The sequence below is a fragment of the Cylas formicarius genome, unplaced genomic scaffold, assembly GCF_029955315.1.
Source record: "Cylas formicarius isolate icCylForm1 unplaced genomic scaffold, icCylForm1.1 PGA_scaffold_1__22_contigs__length_36826433, whole genome shotgun sequence".
In the NCBI taxonomy this organism is placed as follows: Eukaryota; Metazoa; Arthropoda; class Insecta; order Coleoptera; family Brentidae; genus Cylas; species Cylas formicarius.
The window spans coordinates 2,658,686-2,674,118 of record NW_026844264.1 but is presented as its reverse complement, the minus strand read 5'-3'; the positions used below and the strand labels follow the sequence as shown (position 1 = coordinate 2,674,118).

The 15,433-nt window shown below is 32.3% G+C and overlaps 1 protein-coding gene across 3 annotated transcripts in view; it reads left to right on the top strand.

The window, feature by feature from the left end:
- The first annotated feature begins 1,275 nt into the window (after nt 1-1,275).
- The window catches only part of LOC132696891 (MFS-type transporter SLC18B1-like), a 36,722-nt gene continuing 22,564 nt past the window's right edge, over nt 1,276-15,433 (top strand). For 2 of the 3 annotated variants that reach the window (XR_009618092.1, XM_060661998.1), the window contains exons 1-6: nt 1,276-2,110; nt 2,331-2,572; nt 8,813-9,044; nt 11,293-11,366; nt 11,422-11,569; nt 11,623-11,691. Coding sequence is in view for 2 of the 3 variants with exons in the window: in XM_060661998.1 (XP_060517981.1) it covers nt 2,349-2,572; nt 8,813-9,044; nt 11,293-11,366; nt 11,422-11,569; nt 11,623-11,691 (747 nt within the window). In the remaining variant the exon portion in view is untranslated. Of the gene's footprint in view, nt 2,573-8,812; nt 9,045-11,292; nt 11,367-11,421; nt 11,570-11,622; nt 11,692-15,433 lie in introns of all 3 variants that reach the window. The other variant, XM_060661999.1, reaches the window with a different exon arrangement.

Sequence of the window (15,433 nt, the reverse complement as noted above, 5' to 3'; positions counted from 1 at the left end):
AAACTTTGATACTAGCTTGGCAGGAGCGCTGGAGAGCCAGCAGGAATGGACGCTGGACGTATAAAATTATCAGTGACATTAATAAATGGATAAATAGACCCTATGGCGAAACTGATTACTATCTAACCCAGGCACTTTCGGGACATGGCTGTTTCAACTCGTTCCTTTATAAGAGAAATAGATCGAGTACGGAACTCTGTATGTACTGTGGACAGCTGGATGATGTGGAACACACGTTATTTCTTTGCTCTAACTGGAATAGCGCACGAGAACGGTACCGGGAAGAGCCAGGTCTCCAATTTACCTGCGAAAATTTTGCCACAGACCTGATGAGTGGAGAAGTTGCCTGGAAGAGATCCTACCCTGTCATTAGGAAAATAATTGCTACCAAGGAACAGGACATAAAGGGGATAGGCTGACAAAGTTTAAAATTATGCCGGCTGCCACGCTGAAGTAATGCGAAAGCGGTTCCAGCGTGGAGCGGAAAACGGCAAAAAAACGGGGGGTTTTTGTAAAAATCCGACACAGCCTACGACCATCTAACACCGGGAGCCTTTTGGAAGATTTTCCCCTCGAGAAAAAAAAAAAAAAAAAAAAAAAAATATATATATATATATATATATATATATATATATATATATATATATATATATATATATATATATATATATATATATATATATATATATATATATATATATATATATATATATATATATATATATATATATATATATATATATATATATATATATATATATATATATATATATATATATATATTCTCACGTATTGATTCACGGATGGAAAAATGTGATGACACTATACTCCGGGATATCATCCGTTCGCTCGTTGAACTCCGACTGGAATCCTGCAAATCCTGCATCCGACTGGAATCCTGCAGACGTTTCGCCAAAATCTCACTTGGCATCTTCAATGCTCGCGCTCCGAAAACACTTCGAACACACACACAGTGTTCGAAGTGTTTTCGGAGCGCGAGCATTGAAGATGCCAAGTGAGATTTTGGCGAAACGTCTGCAGGATTCCAGTCGGATGCAGGATTTGCAGGATTCCACTCGGATGCAGGATTCCAGTCGGAGTTCAACGAGCGAACGGATGATATCCCGGAGTATAGTGTCATCATATATATATATATATATATATATATATATATATATATATATATATATATATATATATATATATATATAAATATGTATAAGAAGTGTTACTATTGTCTGCATTTTTTTTCTTTTTACATTAGTGGAGGGGATTTAATTAGGCTAGCCCTATTATTCTTCTTAACTAAATTTAAAGAAAAACTAATGCAATGACATAAAAGATGTATTATTTTATTTTACATTATTTCGATTAATATATATCAATATATATCAATAACTGTATCTAGTTCAATGATTGCACCTTTTGAATTATGCTTTATGTTTTATGTGTATATTATGTTGTAAAGTTGTTATTCCATGTTATGCTATGACTGATTGTGTACATTTTCTATGTTCGTAACATGGTAATAAATGAAATGAAATGAAATTTAGCTGATATATTGTAGGTTCTCTCTCAATGACAAATTATATTATATAAAAATATGACGAAATATATTCATGTTCATCTAATTAAAACAAAAATTTCATTATAAGGTTATTAATTTATCACCAGTGAGAACAAACAATACAAGGCATAAAAAAACACAGTTAAAATAGAATCACCCATGTTTTTTTCTTCGAGGCTTTAATAGTACGCAACTAAAATTAGAAAGAACTGTACCTTTTTTATTGCACCACGTATACGAAGTAAAAGTCGTTACGGAGCATCCAACGGATGATGAAGGATGAACGTTCATTTGTTTCATTCAAAAAAAGTAGAAACATATATGTTTATTTCGAAATGTTAGGATTATACAAATAAAAGTATTTATCTGTTAATTACGTAAAATTTCGTCTTGGCTGATAACAACGATAAGACTACATTATTTCTTATTTACGTTATAACTGTTAACGGAACAGAAGGCGTCGGGCTTCTTGTTTGTTTATTCAAATGGTTATTGCATTTTTTATTTCCGAAGACAATCTTTTTGGTATTGATGCTCAAAAATGTAAGTAGGTACTTGGTCGTTATTCTTAAACATCAAATCCTCTCGATAATGACATAAAAGGCTATCGTTCGATCTTACCAAAAATAAAGTGACTCACTCCTAGAAAAACTGTTATAGGACAGTTTGACCTCAAAATGTTTGAATCTTGAATCTTTCAACTTGCTATGCCGGTTCGTTTCCAAGGCGTTTTATTACGATTAGATTTAGAACGTCTCGTTAGTTTATAGTTTGAGAAGAAATGGAAAAGAATAAAGCGCTACCGTTTCAATCGGCTGATTTACAATTACCGCCGGAGATTGCTGGTTCGAGTTCTAGCAAAAGCAGTTTCGTACAATCGTCTAATTCGGCTTTTTCGGGGCGCGGAATGTATCGCTCCCACCGTAGAAGTAAATCGTTATCGAATATCGGGCCGAAAGAATATACAGCGGGCGAAATCAGGATGATTCAAGAGCGATTGCTGAGGTAAGGATGGCTTTATGTAATAACCGATCATCTCTTTTTTAATTTTTTGAAGAAACTTCCACACTCTACTGCAATACTATTTAAAAATCTTCTGGATTCCTCCTGTGTCGGTTGTTGTTGAATCGAACTTGCTGACCTTTCGCCAATTATTCTGTTGACTTTTTCAGGGCTTAACTGAAACTGGAGGGCATTTTACTTTGTACAGGGTGGCTAGTAAAATGATCTTTAATTTGTTTGCATTATTTGAATTACATACGGGGTGGTGAAATAAAGTTTTATTGTTTTACATTTTTAAATACCCCTTTAAAAGATATATTCAACGATATATAATACAGTATGTTATACACCAGTATTAGCGAATATTTTCTGGATTCAGGTTATGTGGCTAGTAAAATGATCTTTAATTTATTTGCATTATTTCAATTACATACGGGGTGGTGAAATAAAGTTTTATTGTTTTACATTTTTAAATACCCCTTTAAAAGATATATTCAACGATATATAATACAGTCTGTAATACACCGGTATTAGCGAATATTTTCTGGATTCAGGTTATGTTGGAGCTGTTTTTATTACGTTTCAGCTTTTAAAATATCTTGCTGCCTAACACATTTTATAAAATAATACCTTTTCTCAAACAATATGTAATATTCTTATCACTTCGGGGATGTTGTAATGTTTCGCAAAATGTTTTCTCTCATTTTTTTTTTAAATCAAACATCTTGTACTATGTATTAACACTATTAAGATGAATTATTTAGTGTACCACATTTTTTTAAAAATACACCAGTGGTGGGCGTCCGGAATTTCACCTGTCTATTTTGGCAGACATTGATGGTACGCCACAGATTCCATTCATTCCATTCATATCTAAAGAAATGTAATTTCTTTTTTTTTTTCAGTCCGATGTACCTCTTCCATGCATGGTCATAACAATATCGTCAATTAGTTATTATTTTTAAGTGAAAACCATGCTCATTCATAAATGAATGCAAATGTCATTTTTTTGCCACTGACCTCCCTATGGACAAATAATATTTGGTTAATTAGGTATATCCAAATTAAATTTGGATGTTCTATTTTAGGAATATTAGTCCACATAAGGGCCTCAATATTCTTTCTCAATAAATATAAACACCACACTGCTGTCAATTCTTTTTTATAAAATATAGGCCTTAAAATTCTATCTCTCCAAATACCGCACCACACTTTAACCGACTTTCTACCTTGTTTATTTGTCGCAAATTCGCAATGTTTATTTTCAGACCTCCAATAATGTATATTTTTCGATTATGTCATACAACTGATGTGGTAAATAAGGATATAAAATATACAGGGTGTTTGATTTACAACACCAAAAATTGAGGGAAGTAACATTTTGCGAAAAATCGCGATACCGCGTATTTGATAATATCGTCTGAGAGAAACAAAGTTTTTTAAAATATGTTGCGCAAAAAAATATTTTAAAAGTTAATATGCAACTTAACAAAAATCTTTCCAGGACAACCTGATATAACGCTGCATTAGAGACCGCCATATAGATATTTATATCCAGTCCCGAGACTGTGTTTTGATCGCCAGCTATCTCTGATCATTAACACAAGGCATACCAAATTCAACTGAGCATGTCAGATTAGAGAACTGTTTCACGAATTCACATCTTACAAACAAAAATTTTAGAAGCACATATCCACATTGCGGCCGGTTCACACTACACGAATAAAGGCTGCGCTTACTTGATCAAACCTGATCCGATTTACTCCGTATGTAACACAAATAAATTTGAAACAATTTACCACCTTCTATTTACTTGTCCGATTTATAATGCTCTCCATAGCGTGGAGTTTTCCAATAACCAACAACCTTTATTACCGCTTCAAAAAATTGGATTTACTTGGGTCAAAACGTCTGGCTTATCTTATAAATATATTAGACCAATCCAATGATATAGAACTCGTCCATTTGAATTGCAATATTAAAATAATATAAAAAAATTAAAAATAATTTCACCAGAAACAACTTTTGTATTCAAACTTTTTTTTTATAACACCCATAGATTTGTAGATAAGGTACAGGCCCCTCTGTATCTGGTTATGCAGAGTGAAGAAGGACTATTACTCTGAATTTTGGTATGAGTATATATGAGCAGCACCTTTTAAAAATAGTGCCTCGTATCTAAAACGAACAGTTTCTGAGATATTTGAAATCAAAATCTGATTAAAAAATATTAATATTATCCTACGCTCATTTTTAACCATTTTTAGATGTACAGATTTTCGTGCGGAATATGCATAAAATAACCGTGTTGATTGAAATTAGTCTACCACATTCCGGACAAAAATCTTTCTATCTAAATGATAGGTAAAAATAGGTAGATGATAATATAAATATTTTTTACTTCGAATTCTATGAAAAACGACGGAATATGCCATTAATCAAATCTGTCAAAAGTAACATTTTCTTATTACACTCTGTATAGTTGAAAATATCAAATATGTCTAAAACTGATCATTTTAGATATGGGATATCTAAGATAAAAGTTATTCAGTATCCAAAAATATAATATAAAGCTGATATTGACCACGATTATATGACGCACCCTGTATATTTGAAAATATTTTTAAAAGGTGCACTGGCTACTCCTCAATGCGAAACTTGGCATATGACCATAATTAGCACTGACGTATATTGTAAAAATATTTTCGCATTTGCAATATTGCCGGTTCTACCCGAAATCAGGGCAATGTTGACATTTTAAATGGAACATACAGGTTAGAAAAAAAGTACCGAAACCTTCAAAACTGCCAAAGCCGGAATGATAAAATTCAATACCTGGGGGGTTTTGAACCTGCAGAATTCAAACAGCAATGTTGTCAGATTTATCATTTTGACGTTTACGTCAAAATTTTCTTATTTTAAATGCAATGCCCTATTTGTCTTGAAATATTTCTTGCGTAAAATCATTTGGACTGATAAGTCCAAGTTTACAATGGAAAATATTTTTAATAGACACAATCTACATCTTTGGGCGACAGAAAATCCTCAGAGAAAGAATTTTTTTTTGCTGAATAATGAACAGTGGATTTCGATATCATAACTAATAAAATATCTGAATTCACAGGAGTATCAGAAAATGTTGCGCACTATGATAGCAGATTTTCTAGATGACTTAGCTGTAGCTGTTAGAGATTATTTGTGCAAGTTCGATGTAAATGTTTGAGGACCAGTGGTGATCTCTCGACTTCTACGTTTGAAGGACAGAGAAACAGAGAATTTATTCAACTTTTTTAAATAATGTTGACGAATGACGAACCACGTTATACAAAATTATTTATATGTACTATAAACACAAAAATATAGCACAGACAAACTAAATACAAATGGCGCCAATTTGAATTTAAAATTGAAGTATTCAAAATTGCTATAGAACCAATTATTAATAAACACTGGCATGATTGTCATTTGAAAATCTTTTTCACTCAAAGCTTGAATATTTGCTGCAAGAGCATTGTAAAATGATTGAAATAGTTGTTTTTAGTTTTATTTAAACGATAAGGAGATACTTGCAAAAATGTAAAATATAGTTTGTCTTATTTCTATGGATTTCATTAAGGTTACAATGTATAAAGATTGAAGGTACTGGCATTATTCGAAGACTAGAAAAATGAGGTCGATACGGTTCTGGGTAATTAAGATTTAAAAGAATTCTAATTGCCTTTTTTGGAGTCTAAAAGCCCTTACGGCGGTGCTAGAATTTCCCCATCTTGTAATTGCATAATATATTATAGAATGGAACAATACAAAATAGACGTATCTTAGTACGCCCGTAGTAAGTGTGCTTTTCAACTTTCTAAGCACGAAAAGCATAGATGTTAATTTGTTACATAGAACTTCAATTTGAGCACTCCAATTAAAATTATCGTCCAAAGTGACACCAAGGAGAATGACGCTATCAGCAAGAGAGTTGAAATTAAAAGTTTTAGTGATATATGATTTAAAAATAAATTGTTTTACGAAAACCAAGACTAAGTCTTCAGCGCAACCCGGTAAGTTAGTTCATCTAATCTGGTTAAAGATGGGTTCCTGCGGATTATTGTCGTATCATTAGCGAAAAGTGCACATTTAATGGGACGAATGCGTGAAGAGAAGTCGTTTGTGTAAATAATGAAAAAAGTGACTCTAGGACAGGTCCTTGTGAGACACCATGTTTTAGATTTAAAGTCGATTGCACTCAATACCATATCGTCTGTAATAAAAGGGACTTCAAAAAAGTTTCCTGAATATATTGTATCCTTAGCTTCAAAGAAAAGAAAAGAGGATGGATCAAGAATTTTATCAATTATATTTTCAGCCACCCTAGTAAAGTGGAGGTTAAACTGCTCACAATCAATAGTTAGGTTTTGAATAACAATTGTTTATTTCATAATTTATTAACCTCCAAGAATCTCTCGATTTTTTTCATAATCATTAATAAAAGTACCAAATGCCTGTTGTTGCCAAAAGCAGTTTCCTTAACATATTGGGCTTTGATAGTCTTATAGATATTAATAAAAGTAGGATTTTTTTTTTGCGTCACATAAAATTTTTATTGTCGATTTTTTCTCGAAGTGATTCCCTGTACCAATTTTGCTTAGTGCTACGAATCCGCTTAAGAGGAAAATACCTATTAATAGTATTAGAGAATATCGTGTATAGTAAATGGGATAAGTAGTTAATGTCACAAGCAGAGAAAAAAACTAGCCTAATTTAGGGATTCTAGAGATAGCGTAAATTTACCCAAATTAGTAAATTTTCTAGTATAGCACGGTACCGAGGAAGGAGTAGTACCTTTTGTTCTTATTATTTGTGCTTTATGGTCAGAAAGACATGGGTCCAGACCTACTGTGAATCTGGAAAGTCTGTAAAAATATTATTACATTGAGGGGATCCTAGAACAAAATGGGGCACATTTATGATAATTGTTACTTTCAATGCGGTGTTTGTTTAACAGTTTTGTTACTAAGCACATTCAGTTTTTCACCTTGCCACCTGATAATATGTTGCACAACATTTTGTAAATAATTTGTTGGCCTAGTCTATGAAATTGAAAAATATGTAGGTATACAATAAAAAAACACTTTATTATTACAATATCTCTTTCAAAATTGCACTTTTCACTTGTGAAAATGTTAATTGAATGAATCGTTTTTGGGACAAAATATCACACTTTATAGAAACGGGCTTAAAAAAAAAACAATTTAATTTTTTGGAACAGTGTAGGAACAATTGGTGGAAATTGTTTAAATTTTTATGTCGAATTCGAAAAAAACTTCTAACGGCCGATCATAGTGGGAAACCCCGTCGTATACTCAACTAACCAAAAATGTTTTTTTGTCGCCTATGCATGGACTGCTATAAACTCCTGGTGTCTCGTAGGGAATTTTATCTTTGGACAAGTGGTAAATCTGGTTTTGATATACTGTAATTATACTTCTTAAGGGAGAGATATGTCTTCAGTCATGTTTTGAATATTAGGAAGGATAGGCAAGTGGCAACTAACAGAGATACATTTTTCTTTCAAAAAATCGTTATTGTGAATTTTTATAAACTTTTGCAAGGTGTCGCGAAGATATAATCAACAATCACAGCTAATACTATTGAACATCTTGGTTAAAAACGGAATCCTTCCGCATATTGATAATATAGCCATACAAAAATCATAAATATTAATGTATACGTTCATGCTAGGAGTCATTGTTAACATGAGAACATGAGAAATGAGTTATTTGAAACCAGCATGACGTAATTCCAGAAAGGTAATCTGACTTGGAAATTATTTACATAACTAAAGCATTAATGTAATGGTCTGTGGGCGTACGTTTTATGGAAAATTAATAATGCAATGGTAGGTCTGATTTTCTATCAATGAGATTTTAAATGGTGAAGAAAATATAAGAGGGATTCATAAGAATGATGCCAAATAAGAAAAGTATCATCAACGTACCGTCTTCATAGTCACAAGCAATCTTAACCGCGACCAATATAAGAATCAGTCATCCGAGACAATGTTCATGTCCCTCCTTTAGTACCGCCTCCCTTAAACAGTAAATAAGCGGGTACGAAGTAGAATGAAAACCAGTTTCAAGTCTGACCAAGCGAATAGAAGAAACGTCGGCAAGTTCGATTCGTCAACAACCGACGCCGGAGGAATCCAGAAGATTTTTAAATAGTACTAATCATTCTTCGTTGCCCGTTATTTAGAATGAACTCACGTCTTCAACCAGCCACAGTAAAAAACTTGTCGGCGGTCCAAAAAATGACTTTGATGTCGCTAGCTTTGGTTGACTTTTTTTGTTTCTGCTCCATGTCAATTATGGCTCCATTTTTTCCAAAGAAGGCTGCGGAAAAAGGACTGTCGGAAACAACTTCCGGCTTTGTTTTTAGTTTTTACGCGCTGGTCATGTTTGTTTCGTCTCCCGTATTTGGAAAAATTGTAAGTAGAGAAACGAAAAATCATGGTCTAACAGTTGCTTGAGCTATTCCCGTACTCAATCTGGTGCACGTTATATCTTATACAGGGTGTTTTCAATTGAATGTTAATAATTAAGGGGGTGATTTTTGGGTCCGTTCAAAAAAGAAAACTTCATACGAATAGGGTGGTAAACTTCTCAATAAAACAATATATAGTTTTTATATCTGTTGGATTATTGCTATGACCATGCAGCTTTTTATTTTTTAAGGGAAAAGCGTACATCGGATTGGAAAAAAAAAACAAAAAATTAAAGTTGTTTAGAAATGTTTGGAAATTGTAAGAATAATTTTTATTTTAAGAGATATCAGTGGCGTACCTTCAATCTCTGTCAAAACAGACACGTGAAATTCCGTACACCCGCTACTAAATTGTGGTACACTAAATAATGCCTCTTGTTATATAGTACATGTGTGCTAAATTTCATTAAAATATCTAAAGTTGTATTTTACCACCCTGTATCTCAAAAGTTAAGACGATTAGGACATATGTTCATTTGAAGTTTTCTTTTTAAAATGCTCCCAAAAATAGCGACCTTAATTCGTTACATTCAATTAGAAAAAACCCTGTAAATTGAAATATTCATAATTTAATCTTTTTTTTTAACTTTGCAATAAATAAGTGGCTGATAAGTGATTAAGGAAACGGTAAGAGGATGTAAATATTGTTGAGTATTAATTTTCGAGTGTGTTAAATTATAAAGAGAGAAAAATAGCTTTTTATCCTTTTACAAAACAAACAAAACCAGTTGGCAAATATTTGCTGAATGTATAGATATTTATTTTAACGAATGCAGAAATATTATCCTTCTAAACAAATTATAAAAGGTGGCCGGTTTTTGATATGATTAACACAAAAATATAATAGTATTAATTAAAAACAAGATACTGATGAACTCAAGCAACTCTTATAGGCTGTACACCCAATAATTCACCTTTAGAGAAGCCTATGATACGTTTGCAAAAAAAAAACTCACACATGGCGCATTCAATATTTTCAGAAGTCGGTGATACTGCTGCTAGTCCAAATAACATTTTTGGGAGCTTGAATTTTTATTTTATATTTATAAGGTGTTTATAAAGGAATCTTGGCTTTTATAACAGTTTTTATAGTTTGATAAGAAAATCATTGGTGTTTTGAAAGACGCTCAACAAACATGTTAAGTTATAATTCTCCAACCAAAACGTTTCTATTATTTTATTATTTTTAAACACTGTTTTTTTTTTAAAACTTACTTTTTGGGTTTTCAGGTTGTGATGTAATAATTGTTTTCTTAAAGAAATCACAAAATAGGAAAATTCTTCATTTGCACAATTTTAAAAGGCATTTTGAGTTTTGGCTAGTTCTTTAACAACCAATACGTTAAAAAAACTGAACAGTGAGATTATTGAAGTGACATAATTGACATTTAACATTTGCACACCAATAGTTTTCAAATTATTTTCCGGTTACCTTTAGTTTTGTAGTTTTGTAGTTTTTATGTTTTTTTGAATTGACTTAAGTAACTACATAAATGGAAAAATATCACATTTCAAGTAACATTTCCAAAAGTTGAAGACATTTCTTCAAAAATATTTGATTAAACTATGTTCTGCATTTTAATTACAAATAAAATTGAGACTTCGCAGATATTTTACAGTTTTTTGAGTTCAGTGAGAAAATACAATGTTTGGTATTTATAGACGATGCCGGTCCCAAGTTTATAACCGAATTTTCATATTTTTGTAGCGGTAACAAAAACGTATTCCTTGTATTTTTGGTTTATAAAGGTATAACTCAGTTACGAATAAATGGAAGTAGCGTCATAATACAAGGCTGCCCAAAGAAATTAGAAAAAACGAAACTCTAAAAGGATTGTTTGTGTACATCAATTACATGCTTCATTGCTTGATTTTAATAGAGATACTTAATTTTTTCGATAAGTACCAGTACGAGATTTCGTCATTTATATAGTTTAAAAAATGTATTTATTCGTTTTATTCATGATCGTTTTTTTGTATTTTACAAGGATTTTACAAGGATAATGATTACCATATAACCATTGTAGTGCCTGCTTCCCATAATGGGACTAACATGGCTAGTTCAAAGGCATTTAATAAGCCAAAACCATTTATTTGTGAAAGCACGATACACGTTAACATTTCTAAAAATCTATAAACGAAATATTAATTGTACCATTGCCTATTTACTTTTTTTGAAATTGGAATTTCAGCTTCCAAGGGTTGGAGCCAAATTCCTGTTCTTAGTTGGGATTTTTGTAGCTGGTGCATGCAATTTGATATTCGGGTAAGTATTGTCATAAATAATTTTGCGTTTTCAGTAGAGGGTGTTATATTTTCAGGTTATTGGACTACATCCAGAATTATACCCTGTTTACGATATTTTGTTTGCTTATTAGAGGATTCGAGGCACTCGGCTCTAGTGCTTTTTCTACCGCAAGTTATGTGTTTGTGGTCAACACTTTCCCCAACAATATCGGAGCTGTTATAGTAGGTAAATTGCTGTCACGTACGTTACACGACTGGCATACGAAATGTTGCAGGGTATACTGGAAACTTTCGTGGGATTAGGAATGAGCACGGGTCCAGTTTTGGGTGGATTTTTGTATGCGGTACGTTTCTTAACTATACCTAAATTAGTACTTTCATAGCCGTTGGCTTATTGAATGCAATAATACTATCTATGCCAATCCGATTCTGCAAAAAGAGCATATTCTACGCCGAAAGCCCAGTCAATTTTTTATTTAAAATTTGTAAGGTTTTAGAACTATTTTGCTGTAAAAATAAAAGTCTGAAAGGGTTTTACTGACTAGCCAAACTAACCAAAACTATTTTATTGTAAAAATCAAAGCCTGAAAGGATTTGTATTGGTATTGGTATTGGTATTAAAGGGGGGCGCCGCTGCGGGTGTCCAAGCACTTAGGCCACCAGATGGGCCTGTTGTGCCCCTAGACCGCATGAAAGGATTTTACTGACATAAAATGAATTTGAGTTTTAAAATCATATAAACTCTTTGTACTATTTCATCCACTCCAGGTTTGTAAACAGTACTTAGATGATGCTCCTGTACCTTATCTCAGTAAGTAGGATGCTGAGGAAAATGTTAAATACAAAACGTGTTTTACCCTAGGTATATATTTTATGTATAGTATTTGTATGTGTTCCGTTGTGCCAGGACAATAATTATATTTTTCTAAATGAGATGCTATTAAAAATTCTGATTATTTGCTTGATTGTGAGTATTTTGTCCTTACATAGCATACGCATAAATAAGTTGAAGACATTGTACATCTCGGTAAGAAAGCCAAACTTAAGCTCTGTGACATGTTAGTTTTATCCCATGTCGCTTATTGCAGTATCATCTGTTTTCCGGCGAGAAAAGGAGAGACCTCAACGACTTCAGAATGCTTGTGTTCGTTTTAATTATAATCTCAGAAAGTATGACACTATTGTTCAGTGCCTCTATCATTCGGGTTGGCTCAACCTTGAGGACCGTTATAAACTTCAGTTAGCCAACTTTGTTTTATTACTAAACTCCAATAAGACTCCGTCGTAATTGTTTGATAAACTGTGCAGAGGAAATGATATTCATAATCGGGACACTTCGGTAACTTAGATAAACACAATATAGTCCTTCAAAAAAGCTTTAATATTCTTGTCAGTATCTAGCAAAAGCGTATAAGTTTATGATATGTGTCTATTTCTTGTATTTACGCTGTATATGATGAGTGTTTTTTTTTGTTGACAATTATGGTGTTGTCTTGGTTATTGTGGTTACATGGAAGAGCGCAATTTGCGAATGTGGTCACTGTTGTATTACAATTTATATGGTAATATTTTGATTTTTGATAAAGATAGTTTATTATTATTATTAACAAGTCGTGTATTTAATTTTAAATCTAACTAACCTGTATAATATCTTAACTATTTAAAAAAATTAATTACTTATATTTAATACAAAATTAACAAGTAACGCAAGTAAATAGAACTTATTACTAATTATAAAACATTTTCTACCTAACCTCCATCTTTAGCAATACAAGTAGAATATATGGTTTCAAGCTATTATCTTCATTCGGGTTTAAAGGCCGTCGTCGATTGGAATTACTTCCTAACGTTTCGCTAGCACGAGTGGCGAGCTTCTTCAGAGGTCCTTCCATCTCCGATCTCCTATTAATTTTTAGGATAAGTTAATTTTTTCAAATCGCACCCTAGTGGGAACAAAAACTTTTAAAAACCGGTACTTTTTTTTGCAACATTTTGACACCAAAATTTTCGAAATCCGTTAAAAAAATAAGCTCACAGGAAGGAAAAAACAAGATAAGTAAATACATCTTTATAAAAACAAAATATTACTTAGGTCGTTTTGCTTCTGTTCATTATTAATTGTCACGTCGGCAGGATTAAAAATGCAGAAGAAACTCTCGACAAGATCATGCTGTGGAAAGAAAAAAACATATTAGTATTTAAAAAACAATAAAATTCACGGCAAAGTTTCTTCTGAGATTCAACGATTAGAATTTTTTTGTTGAAAGTGTTTTATTATGGGCAAAGTTGATATGCTTTTGGAATACGCGGATACAGTCAGAAACTAACGTAAGTATTGTATGTAAACGTACGTCATAAGCTACAAGCACTTTTTACCGGAAACTCATAAAAACAAGAGAACAGATTTTTTCTTTTCAAATCTGTCATTTTTTGGGATAATTCAACAAAATAATAAAAAAAATGGAAACAAGGTCGGAGTCCTATGAATTCTTCTATGGATTCCACCTTCCAAACACAAAAACACAGAAAAGTTAATTTTTCTGAAAAACGACTTAAAATTCCCTATGACAAAAAATACTCAAAATCAAGCGCATAATTAGAATTTTTAAAAATATTCGTAGCATTCCATAAAAAAAATAAACTTAGTTAATGTCCTGTTACAACTGAACACATAAAAATACTATAAATAGAATATATACTTAGGGTTAAACACATTTTTTCCTTATCAATTTTTTAATTATTGAGATAAGATCTTAGATGGACTACCTTATACTTTCAACATGATTCAGACGTTTCATAAATTTTAAGGTAGATGGCGCTCGAGTCCTATAAGTTCAGTAAGGTGTATTTTTTTAGTTTGAACATAGAAATTAGAATTTATGAGGTAATTAGTTTGAATCACTTAATACACTTTAGGAATGGGCATAACACGCTACTGATATTTAGCTGTAAATGGCCCCACCAGCCAAATTGTTTCTTTCCTATGAATTCTTCTATGGATTCCACCTTTAACTCTTCTCTTATATGTGCATTTCTAATTTTATCCTTTCTGGTTATTCCTTTCACTCTCCTCAAGAATTTAATCTCTGCTACTCCAATTTTGCTCTTATCTCCGTCTGACAATATCCAAGACTCGCAGGATTGGTCTGTAAATTGTTTTATAAACTTTCATTTTAGTTTCCCTGGAAATTTCGTTTTTATTTATGAGCCCCTTACTCACTGCATATTATATCTTATTTGCTTTTTGTATTCTATTATTTAATTCTGTATTCTGTTCTCATGGTTCTTCAAACATAATTCCCAAGTACTGGAAGCTACTAACTTGTTCCATTAGTGTACCACGTTTCTGACTAATTTCTCTTTTGGTTTTATCTATGTTCATTTTCATTCCGTTTTTTGTTGGTATCTTCTTCGAGCTTCCTGCTATGATGATGATCTAGTTTTTTGTATCTAACGTAAAGGTATTTTGAACGCTATTCTGTCATTCTAATTAGATGGCCCATATAAGTTATGAATAGTAAAGGGCTCAAAGTAGCCCCCTGTCTCACTCCTTCTTGTGTTATTGATTTCATGTTCTTATTTATTATTCTCGTTTCGTTGTATAAACATTTGATAGCTTTTATTAGTTTATTGTCAATCTTTCTGGCTTGTAGGCTTTTCCATATTTTTATTCGCGGTACTTTGTCAAACGATTTTTCGATATATCTTGCCAATTTTCTCGAAATCATTTCTTTTAAAGTGAACACGTTATGCTGGGGCTTCTGTCTTTCCGGAACCCACTTTGCGTTTCTGTTAGAGTTGGTTCTACTTTTGATCGTAATCTGTTTTCAACTATTTTCTCAAACAGTTTCAATTGTGTATATAGCAGTAATATTCCCCTATAATTGTTGCAGTTCTCTATTTTCTGTGCAGTGGTACTATTAAACCCATTTTACAATCTTTTTTGCCATCTCAGCTGTAATTTTATCATCCTCACCTGGTGACTTGCCGTTTTTTAGCTCTGTTATTGTCGTAATTAATTCTTTTCTCGTTATAAGTTGTTCATTTTGTTCTGTCTCTTTTTGTCCTACCATTTGTTTACCTTCG